We start from the raw sequence: 18401 nt of genomic DNA on the forward strand, positions 1-18401 counted from the left end.
CTGTGTTGCTTAGAAGCTGGGACCCACACTTCATTTGAATCAACAACTTGGGGATAAAGGTGTAATCATGAAGTGCCTCTTACTTCTGAGCCTGGTGGCACTTTCCCAGTGTCTGACAACAAAGTAAGTGTTGAGCATTGTGCTTTCTTCCAAGAAAACATGTACCGTTTTCTTCAGAAGAATCTAATTTTCTTTCTAAATTATGTTCCACAAACTCTTCCAACAAACTTTCTATTGTGATTGGTGGGCGAGCCACAAAGCTGTAATGTGCCTAGATTTTCCACTGACAGTAATATTTTATTTCCCTTTTATAGCTATATCTGCAAATGTATGGTGTATTCATCAGGTAGAACATGCTTCTTTCTTTACAGAATATACCTAGATTTCAAGTCCTTCTTCCTCAGCAGAAATAAATCTGAAACTATCTTTCCTCATCTGAGGGCCTCCAGATATGTTGCAATTATAAATCTCATTCTAGCTAGGAATTCTAAAGGTTGTAGCCCTCTTAAGAGCATTGAATCAGAGAATGCTGTCCAAAATGCATTTTATTTCAATCTTTAATGCTATGAGCACTATCTCTCACTTACTAATATTTTCCTTTCCATTATTCAATGCTTAGGGTTTACCTAAAGAAAACAAAATCTGTGAGGCAAACCCTTACAGAACTTGGGCTGCTAGATGAATTTCTGAAGAAGCATCCTTACAACCTTGGCTCAAAATATTTCCCCAAGCTGCAAGATACATTTGCCTCTGAACCCATGCAAAATTATATGGATGTAAGTATTCCATATTAGGAGGAGATATTCAGCATTTAGCCAATGGACAAAGCTAGAAAATCTCAACACATGTTGATTTAACTCAATAGTCCCTTGCTCTGGGGAGAGCAGTAAAAAAGACATACAGATTTAGGAAGTTATAATTTTAAATGTTTGAAAGTGATTTGAGATCGTGGGACATGAATGATATTTTATTGTAACAAATTGAGCAGATTTGTATTGTTAAAAAGCTTGTCAAACTTACCTTTGTCTACAAAGAAATTTACATCTCTCTTGCCTCAAAAATGCTATGGAGATATCAGGGATGGGTTTTCTTTAGTATGTTCTGTCTTCTGCCTCCACAGCTGGAGTACGTTGGCTCTATCTTCATTGGCACTCCACCACAAGAGTTCGCAGTCATCTTTGACACTGGTTCTTCCAACTTGTGGGTCCCTTCTGTGTATTGCTCCAGTGCTGCTTGTTGTAAGTAGTCTACATAACTGATACTTTCAGAAAGAGGCTACTCTTTGTTCAAGCCTTCCAAATGTAATAGACCGTAAGCCCCATCACAGCACCTGTATTGGCATGTTAACTGGGAATCCTAAGAACTCCAATCACAAAACATTTTAAAGAGACCAGATCAGGGAGACTTCTTTATTCTCATGTTCATCTGTCTTTACAATGTGTTCAACATGGATCATACTAATATTAGGTTTATTGACTGCTTGAGACAGCTTTGGGGAGCTGCTACTCAAGGGGATCATTATGGAATAACAAAACATGTTCCTACATAGCAAATGTTTAGGCATGAACTTGGTTATAGAAGCGACATCATTATGGAATAACAAAACATGTTCCTACATAGCAAATGTTTAGGCATGAACTTGGTTATAGAAGCGACGGATGTAATGTAAGGAATAATCAAATCAGTTTATTAAAGCTATAAAACCAGATACAGTAAAATGTCTAATAATAGAACTATTACATATTTTTTTCCACATGACATAAAGGGAAAATATAACTATTTTCCTCCAAATTATAACATTGTTCAGGTTAGCTATGACAGAGGACAGAGTTCATACATTAGAGAGTATTGTACTGGGATGAGTTAAATGCCAAGATCTCTTTTACTCTCTATCACTCTGTTCTGTTCTGAAAGTTACATTTCAGTATGCCCACATCATACTACAATTACTTATCTTTGCAGCTGACCATCATAGATTCAATCCACAACAGTCATCCACTTTCCAGGCCACCAGCCAGAGCTTAGCCATCGCCTATGGCACCGGAAGCATGACTGGATTCCTAGGCTATGATACTGTCCAGGTAAACTGCAAAAAAAAAAAAAAAAGATTGAGAAGCCATCCTTTGAGAAATTAGACTGAGTCAGCATGGTTCTGGGTGGACAGACAGGGAAAACCTAATTGAATTCTGTATAGATCTTACTTATGGCAATTTTTTTTTAGCTCTTTCCAACTTCTGATCCTCTGTTAATCTCAGAGGCAGCCATGGTGTTTGTTTTGGGACTTTTCATAGTCAAGAAGAACAGGAGCTTTAACAACCTTGTTATGCATGCACTCATGAACAAAGCCTTGTCATGCATGCACTCATGACTAAAGAATTAAGAAATTCAGTAATATCCTAGAAGATCCAAGAAATTCAAATGTTCAATAAGCATTTCTCTTGGAAAGTGCTCCCATAATTGTTTTTTATTTGTGATTTGAACTCCCCCCCCCCATTTAATCATGGCCAATTTTCAGAGGCTGACTGGACAAGTCCCACTGTTTTCTTGGTAAGATTTTTCAGAAATGGTTTGCCATTTCTTCTTTCCTAGGGATGAAAGAAAATGACTGGTCCAAAGTCATCCAGTTGATTTTGCTTCTAAGACAGGATTAGAACCCTGTTTTTAGCTTGATGCATTAAACACTAAACTGGCTTTCTGTTCAAACTATTCATAAAACAAATTAGGAAAACAACCCATAATGCTGTAATGAAGCAACATCATTTTCACAAGATAATAGATTTTATATTTTCAAAAATGAAGATATTGGGCACTACGCATTTCATTTCAACAGACCTAGACGTAATTATGTGTGACAGCTCACAGCATGTATATCAGGGCAGGCAACCTGATGTCTTTGAGTTGTACATGAAATCACACCATTCAATTAGCAGAGATCCTTCATGATCCCTTTTTGCTTTTGCCACTTTCAATAGCAAGCATGATCATCTCATTATTCAACCCCAACCTCAGTTCATTCGTATCCAGGTGAAAACCATCAGTTCAAATGCTGATCTTTGGAGAACCACTTGTGCACATCTTGCTAATGCAAGAATTGCTCATTTATTCCTGCAGTTTAAGCAGTGGCCACTCCAATGGGGCACCTGATTCCATGGCGGCTGACTTTAACAAGAAGGACTTTTTGAGGAAGTCCAAAGATACAATTGCTATTGAGCCACTTGGCTTATCTGCGCATTGACACCTTCCCAAAGGTCTGGAAGGTTAGAGAGTTATTGCGGAAACCATTTTGGTTTGTTTTCATCAAAGCTCATCTTTTTCCTATCAACTTGTTTTGTCTTTAGTAATATTTGCAATTAATTTCTCTGGAAATAACAGCACGCTGCCAACTTTTATCTATTCTGGACCCCAAGAAAACAAAACTACATACCATTTTCATTTCTTTGCCATCAGCTGTAAGTTCATTAAACTTGCTGATTGAGCTTATGTTTGTTTCCTTAATATTGAACTTTAACTAATTTGGAGCATTAGCACAGATGTTTCACTTTCTATTTTTATTTTTATAATGAGATCTTTTTTTAAGTATGAACTAGCAAAACAGAGTCATTAGCATATTTCAGAAGCAGCACTACTTATTTTGATTCCAGCTGCCATTTCATCCCATCCTACTATTCTGTTAATATATTGCTGTAAAAATTAAATGGGTACAGGTCAATACTGTGGGAGATTCTTTTCACAGTATTGTGAGAGCTGATAATAGGGTTGACAGTTGTGACAACAGAGGTACTTTCTGTTTTGTCTTCATAAAAGAGGCAAATGTCTGTCCCTTACAGAAAAGCAGAAGGAAACAGATGCAGTTTTTGCAAGCCTGGAATCGCTTATATATAAATGTCTCATTTGAAAGTAGAATATTTCTTGGGATTCTTGTGACATCAGATTCATTTCTCTTCTAATATATACTATGAATCTTACCTTTTAGATTCTCATTTCATGGATTGTTTCTAGCATAGATTGCAGTAAAAGCACATCTGATAACTATGGAACTTGTCACATTCTCTTTTTAGTTCTGAATCATTCTGACTGTCCAGATTCACTTCCTATGGTAGCTTCTTCTCCACTATAAGGTTTCTCAAAAGAATAACGACCCATTAGTAATATACAGTATACCACATTCTGGCTTGACCTGTAAAGGCTTTGCTGTAATCAGTGAAGCAGTTGCTCTTTCTGTTTTCTTGTGCTCTCCATTATTCATCTGCTGTCAGTTAGCTACTTTCCCGCTCCCCAACCTGCCTTTACTGCCATTTACCTGTTCATTTCACATTTCTTTCTCTATGCATGCTCTGGCTTTTTTTGTGAGACATTAAATAACACTACTTGTGCGTGAAATTAATCTAGAGGTTTAATAATTGCATATTCTCTTGTGTCTCCCTTCTTGGGCATAAACACTGATCTTTTTCACACAATATTTCTTGACAACAAAGCTGTAAATAAAATTAGATTTGCTTCTTGTCTCAGAGTCAGTGGATTTTTCATCTGTCCCTGTCTGACAGCTGGTCTACTGCCTCTTCTATCTCAAATGCTACTTGAGTTGGTTTCTGAATATATTCCCTTCCTCTACAGATGTTCCTATTACTCTATAATCCCATCATAAAGGGTTTCAGTATAGCAAGGGTCTTCAAACTTGGCCCTTTTATGACTTGTGGACTTCAACTACCAGAATTCCTCAGCCAGCATGCCTGGCATTGGCACCTTCCTTCAATCTATATTTTTTTTCTATTAGATCTCTCCCACAATTACTGTTGGGTATCCTTACTTTAGCAATAAGGTATCCTGTGAGTGCTCTACTTTAAAAAAAACTTCATTTTTCTAGTTATTTTTCTCTGTAGAGAGTTTTTCTATCCTTTTTTGCTTGACAGTAATGTCAATTTCAGTCATCTTACTTGTTGCACGAAGCTTTAATTTTCTATCTTTCTCTGCTATTGTGAGGCCTTATTTTGAAAACTATGAGGATTTTTTCCCTCTTTGTATTGGTTTTCAGGTCTCCTTCTTAGAACGCCTCAGGCTGCCTGTCGTTTATATTAAAATATTAAATAAATGCCTCATGTTGGTCCCAGATTCTGTTTCTTTGTTCTTCTGATCAAATCTTATTGGCATACCTGCTCTCTTTATTTTTCTGAGTTTAACCCATATATTAAACACCAATAATTCATGGTCTCTGCTCCATAATCTGCAGTTGGAAGTATCCCGGCTTACAAGATTTCATTTTTCAATTGTTTGTTTCCTATTGTGTAATTGACTGGATTCAAGGTTTATATCTCAAGTGAAGTCCAAGTGTAGTATCTGTATTTGAAGTAGTTTCTGTAAATAAACAAATAATTATCTTTACAGAATTCTATTTTTTTTTGCTTTATTGTGTTAATTTAGCCAGCTTGATTATCAGATTTCCTCACATTTTTGCATTCCAGACAGTCATTTGTAATATTTATGTCCTTTACTGATGCTACTTCTTGTATTATCCATAGAATTCTTCCATGTCCACTATTGAATCTGTAGGAGATGTATATATGGATATATAATCTTGATATCAATGGATATCTGCTAATTATAATGGATAAGATACAGTCATTTATTGGATTATAGCTCAATCAATATTCAACAGTGTCTTTTTTTGCAAATTATTGCCAATTCTTTGCCAGGAGATTAATCCTGACTCTGTGTCAATTACACTCCTTTCAAAATTTAGATTGGGCAGAGAGAAATAGTTGCAGATGGTAAACTAATAGGACATACATAGAGACTTCCTTTGAGGCTATTTTATGAGATAGACATTAAACTGCCAAGCAGTTTATTTAAAAGTGGTGAATCAACTAGAATCAAGTGAATTGTATGAATCACTCAAGGTCTGTTTGCAAACATACATGTATCTATGCATAAATCTGCTTGAAACTAAAATTAAAATGTGTTGGTATGTGCTTCTGACACAGAAGTAGTAGCAGTGCTTGAAATTAAAAAGGAGTTCTATAACCAATTCTCCCTCTTGTTCTGCAAGGTGGCAAGTATTCAAGTCAGCAAACAAATCTTTGGTCTGAGTGAGACCGAGCCGGGCAGCTTCCTTTATTATGCCCCCTTTGATGGCATCCTGGGTCTGGCTTTCCCTAGGCTGGCTGCCTCTGGCGCCACTCCTGTTTTTGACAACATGATGAGTGAAGGTTTGGTATCCCAGGATCTCTTTTCCGTCTTCCTGAGTTCGTAAGTAACAATGATTTGTGCACATTTTTCTGAAGGAACTAATTATCTGTTGCCAGAAGGGAAAGGGCATTGATGCCAACCATATTACCTTCGAAGAAACTCAGCAGTAGACAATCCTTTTCAGTTTTACAGGTTTTAAGTGCATTACTGCAACTTGTCAAATATTATGAAAAATCCCCAGTGAGGTTTTTTTTTTTAAAGCATGCACATCACAATAGCAATATCCCTATAAAGCAGGGGTGTCAAACTCGCAATGTCACGTGACATGTCATGACGTATCGTGACTTTTTTTCCATTGCCGGCAATGAGATGGGCGCGGTTTCACCATGACGCATCCAGCCCGCAGGCCGGCAGTTTGACACCCCTCCTATAAAGTGATATGCATATAACTATTCACCATGAATAGCAGGTGGCAACATGTAAGTGACTATGGTTGATCATCAAAAGACTAACCAGGGTTAGTTCATTTAGTATTTGGATGGGAAACTATAAAAAAACTTCCAGGACTGCTGGCTAGAGCAAGGGTCCCCAACCTTTTGGGCACCAGGGACCGGTGCCATGGAGAAAGGTTTTTCTGTGGACCAGAGGGGATGTGATTTTGAATACTGCCTGTATCCCGAGGATGGAGCTTTGCTTGTTTGTGTGGCCCACTTGTTGGTATGCTGTGGACCAGTGCCGGTCCATGGACTGGGTGTTGGGAACCCCTGGGCTAGAATATTAAAAATATTTTAAAAATTCCTGGAGCAAGTCAATGGTAAATTACTTTTAACCCCTGTGAGTTCTGTTAGGCTGCCTCATTGTGGCAGAAGGGATATTCCTGAGAAGGAGAAGTGAAGAATACTAGGAATATATTCCAGGAGTATATAAAGGTAGTCCTCGACTTACGACCATTAGTTGAACAACAAGTTTTGAAGCACCAAAAAGAGTGATTTATGACTGTCCTTGCATTTACAACTATTGCAGCATCCCTATGGTCACCTGATCAAAACCCAGGTGCTTGGCAACTGGCATGTATTTATGACAACTGCAGCATCCTGGAGTCATGTGATTGCCATTAGTGACCTCTTCATGAGGCTTTTGACAAATGAAGTAAATGGGGGAAGCAGATTCATTTAACAACCATACGATTTGCTTAACTGCAGTGATTCACTTAATGATAGCAGCAAAAAAGTCCACAAGCATGACTCACTTAATGATTGCCTCACTTAGCAATAGATATTCTGGCCCCAATTGTCCTCATAAGTTGTGGACTGCCTGTATTCGCAGCAGGTCACCTGAGGCATAATGGGTATCACAGTTGCCTGGCGACAGTCATTAAGCTCCTGGCAGTATAGAAAGATGCTGGAGGCAGATGATCACTTTAGTGGCAATGGCTAAGGCATCTTTTCTTACTGTATGGAAAAAGGAAATGATAAACCACTACAAAGTAAACTCATGAGTAGATAATGTATATTGAATGACAATATAGTGCCTCATAATGAACCTTTTAGGTTGAGTTACATTCACATACTATTGAGGAAAAGCTGAGGGACTTTTGAAGTACAACTAGTGTTTATTACACAACTAGATTAAACATGCAGGGATGTCTAGTTGCTGATCTTGCCAGGCAGAAAAAGAAAACCTGCCAGAAAATCTGAAGTATAAGCCAGTTCATACCAACCCAAATAAAGAAAGTTTAGCACAGAATAGAAATTATAATACCATATTCTTAATTTCACATGCTAGCAAAATAAAACTTAGGATCAACCAATGCGGGTTACCTGGAAGAGGAAATGCCAGATGTTCAAGCTGGCTTTAGAAAATGTTGAGGAATAAGACAATAAAGACCAGGACTTTTTTTCTCATAGAACGCCCAGAACAGAGTTCCGCCACCTTTTTTGGATAGAACCTTGTAGGGTAGGCAAGGCGGATTGTATGACGTGTGTGAGTTGCAGCACCTTTTTTTTTTTTTTTACAAAAAAAGCACTGATAAAGACAATTTATTGTTGATGCATGCTGAATAATTGAAAAAACAGCAAAAAAGAATTCATGCGAGCTTGTATAGATTTCAGAAAGTCCACTGACTGTGTTGACCATGATCAAAATGTCCTTGGGAAATTTAGAACCACAGAGCATTTTATCTCCTTACATGAAACTTATACATGGACAGTAATCAGTAGACCAGGGGAATATAGTGGAACAGATTGGTGCCAGGTCAGCGAAAGATTAAGATAAAATGTACACCCTTTTATTTATGAAAGGTTAGAGCAGGGGTCTTCAAACTTGGCCCTTTTATGACTTGTGGATTTCAACTCCCAGAATTCCTCAGCCAGACATGCTGGCTGAGGAATTCTGGGAGTTGAAGTCCACAAGTCATTAAAGGGCCCAAGTTTGAAGACCCCTGAGTTAGAGTATATGCCGAATATATATAGGGAAGGAAATGGACTGAAAGAATCTGTAGTTTTACAGCTCCTACACCAATTCCCGGAGCTTTCCCTTTCTTAAATTCCATTTCTTCAACAGCATTTACCCCCACCCTCATAATCACTAGATAGAAGCCAAGAGATACAACTCTCTAACTCTTTGCTACTACCAGTATTTTATAGGTGAAACAATCAACTAACTAACCCATCATTTTAAGGATATTATTTTAAAAAAAGATTCAATTGGTCAACAGTATCATAGGAAAAGAAAGAAAAGAAAAACATTTGCAGTTCCTCTGATTGACATGTTCTTATTTGTTCATTTTTCAGCGATGAGCAAGGTGGGAGTTTTGTAATGTTTGGTGGCATTGATGACTCCTACTATACTGGAAGTCTCAACTGGGTGCCCCTTTCCGCTGAACTCTACTGGGAGATCACTCTGGACAGGTAACTCAATTCCTACACCTTCAGCCTTTACATCCCCGCTTTGCATAGATGCAATTGAAAACAAAGCGCAGGATAATGGCAAAAGAAGATGCCTGTCAGTTCTACAAAGTAGGCCAGATTAGAAAATAGATGCTTTAACGATTATAGGAATATAGTTTAGCATTGTGATATATTATAATAGACTCTTGAAAGCCTGCCAGAGTTTCCTTTTGCCCCCCCCCCCTCTTGTAGGAAAAAAAAATCAAGGTGGATTATTTTGAATCTTTCTCATTCTTCTTCCTTTCCCATGGCAAAGTTTTATAATTTCAAAAGGTCGAGATAGTTTTCTTTCTCTCACCTTTACCTATTTCTTTTCAGTATCACCGTTAATGGTCAATCCATTGCTTGTTCCGGTGGCTGCCAAGCTATTGTTGACACTGGTACCGCCCTCCTGGCAGGTCCCACCAATGGCATTGCTAGCATTCAGAACTTCATTGGTGGTAGCCAAGATTCCAATGGTCAGGTAAGCTTGATAACAATGATATGAGACTATAATTCATATACATAAATAATTAATCATTACCAGTAATGAAAAAATGTTGGGAACATAGAGTAATAAAAAGTATTAAAAATGATCAGGTTAAAATGTCGGATTTCCAAATACAAACAAATAAAGTTTTGACTAGATTTAACTGTTTGACAGTACACTAAATTTAACTCCTGTTGAAAAGAAGAAAGCATGGATAATTTATGTGGTCGTACTAGAGGATTGGAGAAGACAAAGAATTGGATAAGATCACAAAGCATCAAGGTCTGAAAATCAGAATTGAAAGGTTATAAAGTAAAGCAGCTGTGGTGGTTCCAGTGGTTATCAGTACACTGGGTGCTAGATCAAAAATTCTTGGATGACATTTAGAAAATCTGTGCATTGACAAAATTTCCATCTGTTAATTGCAAAAGGCTACATTACTTGGTTCCACCCACATGTTACACTAATACATTGTGACATCCTAGGTTCTTCAGAAGAACTCAATACGTATGAAGGCCAATACTAGCTAAAGAACTGGCAATCGTGATTTCCACATTATTGTGTATATAATAATTCTTAAAGGTTGAGAGAGGAAGACAGACCAAGCGTATTGTGCTAAGATATCTTTACAGATCTATGGTTCACTGATTTTGTGAATCTTAAGAAGAGGTTTTTCAGGTAATTGCTAGTGTTTTTTGCTATTGTTATGTACAATCCATTTTCTCCCTCTATTCCTATTCTTATGCAAGATTCTTGGTTTGCCCTAATTTCCTAATGTGATTAAGCTAGGGAAATGCCATTTTCAGCCCTAGTTAATCAGCAGTCTCATATAATTGCCATGCAGAATAGAGTGGTGCATGTATGGAAGACAGTGTTGCTCAGATCAATGATTGCAAAGACCATTACACCAGACCCTCATCATGGACCATGTATCCTCCACCAAGCCCTCGCTTCAAGTTCCTTTGATTCCTCTACTAGACCAAGATTACACATAAAAATGAAAGAAAGCAAAACCCATAAAGATACAAACTGATTATTACTAGACAGGCTCACCTTCTTCCTCTCCTGATATTGTTCTGCTGACATGTGGTAGGCCTTCCACACTGCAAACAACTATCACTTGGAATATAATCCTGAACTGAGGTCATCACTGTTGAATCTAAGGACATCTTATTCTAATGCAGGACTGAGCAATTAATTTTCTCAAGGAACCACATGAGAAACTGGGACTATTGTGGAGGGCTGAACCAGTAGGGCTATGAAGGTGCATAGGCACACACGTATGCACATACGTAAATTGAAAAAAAATAGCAGTCATCTTCAAAATAAAAGCAATCCACATGGGACAGTCAGAGAAAGCCAAAAGATCAAAGGTGGCCTGGGGGGGGGGGGGGCTGTAAAATGCCCAGGTCTGTTCTAATGCATTTTTTTCTGGATAATTTCTAGTCCATAACGCCCAGATTTTTTTTCTTTCTCAAATATTATGGGGCTGCTAATATGTGTTTTCTGTTCATCCTACAGTACATAGTCAACTGCAATGCTATCAACCAACTGCCTGACATTGTCTTCACCATCAATGGCATTGAATACCCTGTGCCTGCCAGTGCCTATATTCGCCAGGTAAGATCTGTGATTTATCCAAAAATTATCTCAAATGATTTAGTTCATACAATAAACCTCTAGAGAAAAAAAAAATCTGACCCATAAAAGAATTATAGCAAGACAATCTCAGTCAGTTATATTCAAGTGGGAGACATCTTCTGACATTTGAGGTGTTTTTGATAACTTTTAGCAAAGCACTATTTTCATTATGCATTAAGAATTAAACTCTGCAACTCTGAACATGAAATTCAACACATTTAGTGATAAGATTATTCTCATATAGATCATACTCATTTTTAGTAGATCTCTTTTCTCTATAGTAGACCATCCCCAATATGTTAGACTTCAATTCCCAGTGTTCGGCTATCTAGGGGATTATCAGAATAGAAATCCAACACATTTAAAGAGAACCAGGTTGAGGAAAGCTGTAGGAGATTATTTTACAGAAAGAGTATTGTATCAGCTTATCATTTGGGACTCAAGAATAACTACTGTGCTTAATCACAAATATTGCAATATAAACCTAATGTTCATAGTATGGAAGATATACGTAAAGTGATTCTTTCCTTACGGCATTATTATTTCATTACGCCACAGTCCAAGGAAAGCACGGTTAAATGAAAAAAAAAAAAAAAAACAAGTATGATTCTCTGTTACATATTATTCATGGGGCTCTTTAGAAAGTTTCATACAGAGTCTGAACATGATTCTCAGCATCCCTGTCTTTCCCTTGCATATAACTATGATACAATCATATTCTAGCAATGATTACTTTTTCCATGGCATTGCCTTCACTTTCTCCCCAACCCATGTTTTAGTCAGTGTTAACTATACCAGGATGAACATAGCATTTTCCCTTACTCCAACATAAGTCAACAGCAGGCTTAAGGTACGCAAAATCTGTAAGGGTTTGTCACCCATCACCTTGGAGGGAAATCAGATGACTCCAAATTTAAATAAGGTAGACAATGGAGACAACCTATTCAATGCAAATATGGTTTTCTGTTACTCCAGCATGGATAAGGAACAACTCAACAGGAGAGGGAGGGAATGTCAGCTTCCAAATGCTTTGTAATGGCTCTCTATTTAGGCCATTCAAATTCATCATTTATTTGAACTTTTCTTTCAGTTCCAAAGTTATTGCCAGAGTGGCTTCCAGGATATACCCTTCCAAGCTGATTTTTGGATCCTTGGTGATATCTTCATTCGTCAGTACTATTGTGTCTTTGACCGAGCAAACAACCAGGTTGGCCTGGCTCCTATAGCACAGAAATAGCAACAGCTTATCGGTCATATTTTAGCCTAAGGATAATCTTGACTGTTTGGAATTAAATTTGGCAATTATGCTCCTGATCCCCATGCTTTAATGTCAGCAACAATAAATAAATATAAAAATAAATGACTTTATATTCACTGCACACTAAATGCACGTCAACTAACAAACTGAAGTTAATCCATTTCAAGTGAAATTTCCCAAGTGAATATGTCCAACCAAGGGGAACCCACCAACATTGTGGATAATGGATATCACTGTCAAACAACTCTTAATTTTAGGAAGTTTTTTCCAGCATTCAACAAACATTTAACTTTCCTACAATTAGTAAAGAAGTCAATAAATATACTTTCTAAAGCTTATATTCCTCTATATAGAAAGCAAGCCTTTTAGAAATGAATTATATCAAACTATAAAAAAAATCCAGTTTAAGAATATTCGGATTAAATTTATTTGCCATAATTTTTATTATAATATACATTTTAGTTTTTAAAACCAACCATTTTGTTTAAATGGAAATGTTCACAGCACAGTAATACGAATTTTTTATATCAATATATGAAAAACAGAGTGTAGGCATTTATTTTGACATGGCAACATACCAAGGTAAATTCACATAGAAATGTCCTTTAATTCCTGCCCAAATGAATACATGCATGTGTGTAGTGGCAATCTCAAAGGGGCTTTATCATATCTATCAATAAAACTTTGCATGCAGATGAGTCACATTGTCCAAGAGGTGGCATCGAGTGATGTGCCCTAATCTGCCCTAATTTAGGAAATTGAGGGGGGGAGGAAGAGTGGCAAGAGAAAAGGATATAGCTGCCTTGATAACCAGACAATTCACTTTAAGCCATAATCCATTGTTAGACCAAGGCATAGAGATATGAGGCTTAACAGGTTTTTATTCCCCCTTCCACAAATGTGGTTCCATGAAAGAAAATTGGAATCTGGACCAGTGAATTTTTAATCTCCTCATGTTTTTCATTTTTAACCTAGCATAAAATCATTACATGCACTATGAGGTAGGGTGGTTTTGATAGATCATAAACTGAATCAGTTTGAGAACCTTAGCAAAGTCAGTCAGAATGTCTGTGGCATAATGTATCAAACACTTCAGACTCCTACAGTTAATACGTGGATTTGCCTGTCCAGCTACTACTGTTTTTGCACTTTCTGGATTTTCAAAAATTGTACTTTCTGGATTTTTAAAAATTGCAGAGAAGAATGCCCTTTCTGAGTAATGATTAAGGCTTAGAAGCCAGAAGCTAGAGTTGAAGATAGATGGGCTCTACCTGCCTCAAGGAAGTTGAGCCAGCCAGCGAAGGAAGAACTGTGGATATATTTCTAATCACTTTTCAAATTGCCACTGGGTGTGTCCAAAGTTATATTTCATGTGGCTGTGCTGCCCTTTGGATTCAAAGGCAAAAGGGTGCTCTAGAACAAATGCATCTTTTCCCAATAACACACTATTACAGCTGCAAAGGATAGTCACGTGATACAGGGAAAAGATGCAGTTGCTTTATGGAGACACAGCACCATTGTGGCTTTGAAACTGAAGCACTGCACTGCTCTAGTACAGTACATAATCCTGCACATTTACATCAGACCCAAGGCTACTGAGGAACAATGATGCTGGTTATTAAATTTTAGGAAGCACGTAAGTTACATAAATGATTATCCAATGAAGACTTACTGAACATCTCACAAAATTAGAATTCCCAGAGACTGAAATGGAGGAAAACAACAGCAGTCTTTTTAGTTTCAATTATCAAAAGTTGATATGCCCTTACAAAACACCCCTTTGAGGTAGTTGACAAAATTCAGTCATGCTGCCTATTTTATGAATGGGCTGCACATGATTTTCAAAGCCTTTCGAAAACTGAATATTCCTGAAGACTTTAGTGGCTGGCAAATTTCACCCAAGAAATGTTAAACAAAATTCTCATAAGCTTAGCTTGGAAATGTACTTTTAACTATGACATAGAAAAATACATTTACCTTTAGGTATGATGCTATGATTTTAATGTTCATAAAATATATTTCATATTATAATCTGAATTGCAGAATTCTATATACACCAGAACAAGGAAGTGGAAATTTTCCACTATTAAAATAGTGTTGTACATACCAGTATGCAGCGCAGTGTTGTACATACCAGTATGCAGTACATTGTCTATAAAACAATGTTTAGTTCATTTCTGACTTCATGGAAAGCTAACCACATTTCTTCAATATGTATAATCAGTCCTGAAATGTCCATATAAGACAGTAAGCAGCAACAGAATGTCTATATTAGACAAAGTGTGAAAAAATTTATTATGTGACTTCTGGCACAAATTGTTGCTTCCCTTGCTAGCATTAGGCCAGCCACACAACATGCAAAACAAGAGGTTGAATTAGCCTATGATTCTACTACTTGTCATGCTTCCATTCTGAAATCTTAATGCTTTACTGGAATGTTTATACTGATTTTGCAAATAAAAGCCATTTTTCTATTGTCTTCTAAATCCAATGAGGTATTAGTTAAGTAAGAACTTCAATGCAATCAAGAGCTGAAGTGAGGACCTGCTTTCTAGGAAGCCAGAAAGTGATTATTGCCATGAATACGTAGTGGGAAATCTAGCAAACAGCAACCATATAGGCAGATGCTCTTGTTTTTATGAGATTAAAGTGGTTATGTTCCTCTTATTCAAAATAATCTCCAATCTATGGAGATATATCAGTGAGGCTATTCTCATCACTAGAGGTTAATTTAGAGTTGTTCCCTACATTTAGGTGGCGCAAAGAAAAATGTGTTATGTGGGTTGGGCTACTAGGAAGCTCTTGAAAAGAATCTAGATTAGAACTGGCTGAAGAAGAAAATGTTTCAGCCAGAGGTTGCAAAAGAAGGTTATGAATGTTCGAACGCTGAAATAAGGCCATTATAGACTTTTCGAGATTAGCTGGAGTGGATGGAACAGAAGTATGAGCAGCAGGGGGGGATGCAGTGGTTCTGCTTGTTCTTAAATAAAGAGAAGACAGGCTGGAATGAGTCATGGAGGACCCAGCTGATTTGCTAGGAGGATCTCCAAAGCTCTCTGGATTATTTAGAAATGGTACAATGGACTCCGGTTTTATTTGAGGAATTGCTGAGTGGCCTAGCCAAGAAGGAGGGATGATACTTGGTGGTTCATTGACATGCAACCTAGTGGTCTCTCCTGGTCTGTTTTGGTGGAGTCCAACATTCCCTAGTGCAATTGGGTTCGTAAGCACAGTCTTCTGATCATTTGCATTACTTGCTTCAAGATGATCCTCTGGAGTAAGTGAGGCAATGTTAGGGGTAGAGCTATCAGACACCAGGGCTATAGGACCTCTTTGAAGATTTTGCAAGGGTGTCTCTGCTGCTCCATCTTCCAAGACAGGGCTGGCTAGTCTATTCTCCAGGGAAGCCAAATCATCTGATGTGAAAAAAGCAAACTAGATTGAATATTCATTGCTCTGAAGCACTGTGACAAATGTATTACTTATTACTTGGATTCTAGGCTGTACAAATCTCAATCCATAGTGAATTTAGCTGTGCATGAGCATACACAAACATGTGCAAACACTTCCCCATCCTGCTGGATCACAAAGGTAGATGTAATCACTCATGAACAAAGGATCATTTCATACAGCTTGAACAGAGCATAATTGGGGAACCTAGAAAGTACGTTGTAACATCTGCAGCTTTGAATATGTTAAGAAACCTCATTACAGAACATCTGAATAGAAAAGTGCTTGCACACCAGTGACTGTCAGAAGATGGAAGGCAGACTTTTTTAGAATTTGTTCATCAGATTTCCCCAAAGAGTCTCAAATACCCTATAATCACAAATATAATATCTCCTCTGTTCTGACTTCCACTGCCATCCCAGACAATTTAACTTTGCACAACAGACTTAATGCAGCTTCTGTAATCTGCATAGAATATTTATATATTTCCTTAAAAGAAGTTGTATATTTTTTTTATTTTTTATTTTTAACCAACAAAACAAAACAAAGCAAAACATAACACACATACACACACAATATATACTCCTCCTTTTTTTTTTACAGCAATTGCATAACGGTAATCTATTATTTACATTTCCCCCCTTATTCTTCTTTAGAATATTTGTCCTTATTGCCTCGTTATTTCTTATTTACATTTTTCTTCCTTCATGTTCTACTTAAAAGAAGTAGTATAATATCACATAATTTTTTGCTGTGCTCCAAATTGTTGCATCCTTGTTGTAGACCTGAGAGGACGGAACAAAGAGCAATAGATTCCTTAGACCAGGGGTAGGCAATCTTGGCTCTTTTATGACTCATGGACTTCAACTCCCAGAAATCCTGAGCCAAGCTCAGGAATTCTGGGAGTTAAAGTCCACGAGTCATAAAAGAGCCAAGGTTGCCTACCCCTGCCTTAGACAGATGTGACAAAAAAATACTTACCCATGACTTCATTATTTTGGCAGTCTGGGCAGCAATGAATTATAGGACCAAAGGGCTCTGTACAAGTCTTTGGACAAGTCTTCTTCTCACAGCTCACCTCCCCAAGCTGAAGGGAGAGAAAGTAAAAGAGGTGTTCAAACCCAGCAAGAAACCACTGATTGCAGCAGGTGAATCCATTGCTTTTCAATGTCCTCCTCTCCTAGGAATGTTCTATTTTACTAGGATTACTATACTGTACTGTACTGTACTGTACTGTACTGTACCATATCGTACTATACTAGTATTGCATGGCATAGTTGGAAGTTACACAAAGATATGTAAGGGAAAAATTAAATTTAGAGCTTGAATACAGTATGTTCTCTTTGTTGTAAATTGCTGTGAAACCTGGATCCTCAACAAGGTTGAAGAAATTATGCTCTTGAGATATCATGCTAGAGAAAATTGATGAGAATATAATGGATTGTAATACTGGGAGAAGCAATACCAAACTGATCACTGGAAGCACTAATAATGAAGCTGTTGTGTATTGTGGGAAGAGTTACAATTATATTGCTTGAAGACAGGGCCTCTGTTGTTTTTAGGCCAGGGGGAGTTATGGCTGTTGCTTAGCGGGATTTCAACTGCTACTGATCAGATTTCTTTTGCTTCTTTTTTTTGACCCGTACTATACTATATTTATCTACTATAGATTAATTAAGTTATTTGCTGTGTTTACTATGAATAAATGTTTGTTTAGAGACTCTGCAGTTTCTGCTGCCTACCCTGCAGACTATTCAACAGAAATTAAAGCAATTATACTGGATACATAATGGAAAAACAAAAGTTATGAGAGAAGACACACACACACACACACACACAGAGAGAGAGAGAGAGAGAGAGAGAGAGAGAGAGAGAGAGAGAGAGAGAGCTGGAAAAATCAGAGGCAATCAAGAAACAGGCTGACAGGAGACAAGGTAACTGGTGGAACAAGCAGGAGTTTATAAGGACTCAAAGAAGAAATGGTTGACCTATAATACTGTCAGTGGAGTCATCAACCACATCTCAGTGAGGCCTATTTAAGATTTCAAAAGAACAACAGGAAAGAGTGTAAAGAAATGGAGGGCATTAGAACCTCTTACTTCAAAACCTTCACATCTCACCTGGCAGGTACAATAAACACAGGGTTCATCTTCAGGAACAAAGTTGTGTCCATTGATTACTTTTCTTCCCTTGTAATTGCAGTCTATGGGGAAACATGCATAAGAAATACAGTTTCAACCATGAACATACTATCCAGAGACCTGCTTATTAGGCAACATGACCAGATTATAATATAGTGTCATATAAAAATTCAATACTAAATATTACTCAAGATTATTGGAACATCCCAATTGCTGACTGTTGCACAAATGATTGTATAGATGAGAATTCCTACAGCAAGAGAGGTAAACAACCCATCAGATATCAAGCTGAATATTTAAGAATCAAACCA

General features: G+C 37.4%; 2 protein-coding genes across 8 annotated transcripts in view; one reads left to right on the top strand and one right to left on the bottom strand.

The window, feature by feature from the left end:
- LOC120308333 (pepsin A-like) lies at positions 1-12601 on the top strand. The gene is made up of 9 exons (XM_039344276.1): positions 1-123; positions 620-776; positions 1121-1238; positions 1963-2081; positions 6044-6243; positions 8976-9092; positions 9450-9594; positions 11122-11220; positions 12332-12601. Exons 1-9 carry the CDS (start codon positions 68-70, stop codon positions 12476-12478), a joined length of 1158 nt encoding a protein of 385 aa, XP_039200210.1. The 5' UTR covers positions 1-67; the 3' UTR covers positions 12479-12601.
- A 315-nt stretch (positions 12602-12916) lies between these two features.
- VWCE (von Willebrand factor C and EGF domains) overlaps positions 12917-18401 on the bottom strand; it is a 33904-nt gene continuing 28419 nt past the window's right edge. For 6 of the 7 annotated variants that reach the window (XM_039344275.1, XM_039344271.1, XM_039344270.1 and 3 more), the window contains 3 exons: positions 18070-18152; positions 16931-17036; positions 12917-15915 (listed from right to left, as the gene is read on the bottom strand). In XM_039344275.1, coding sequence (XP_039200209.1) covers positions 15185-15915; positions 16931-17036; positions 18070-18152 — 920 coding nt within the window. In that variant the 3' untranslated portion in view covers positions 12917-15184. Of the gene's footprint in view, positions 15916-16612; positions 16735-16930; positions 17037-18069; positions 18153-18401 lie in introns of those variants that run through there. The other variant, XM_039344274.1, reaches the window with a different exon arrangement.

The sequence above is a fragment of the Crotalus tigris genome, unplaced genomic scaffold (genome assembly GCF_016545835.1).
Source record: "Crotalus tigris isolate CLP2741 ecotype Arizona unplaced genomic scaffold, ASM1654583v1 scf7180000017899.1852299, whole genome shotgun sequence".
Taxonomy (NCBI): Eukaryota; Metazoa; Chordata; class Lepidosauria; order Squamata; family Viperidae; genus Crotalus; species Crotalus tigris.

What these genes read in the sequence shown, in the direction of transcription:
- LOC120308333 (XM_039344276.1), top strand. Translation starts at nt 68, where the DNA reads ATGAAGTGCCTCTTACTTCTGAGCCTGGTGGCACTTTCCCAGTGTCTG. An exon ending in TCCCAGTGTCTGACAACAAA is followed by an intron (nt 124 to 619) that starts GTAAGTGTTGAG and finishes TTCAATGCTTAG; the next exon opens with GGTTTACCTAAAGAAAACAA. An exon ending in CCATGCAAAATTATATGGAT is followed by an intron (nt 777 to 1,120) that starts GTAAGTATTCCA and finishes CTGCCTCCACAG; the next exon opens with CTGGAGTACGTTGGCTCTAT.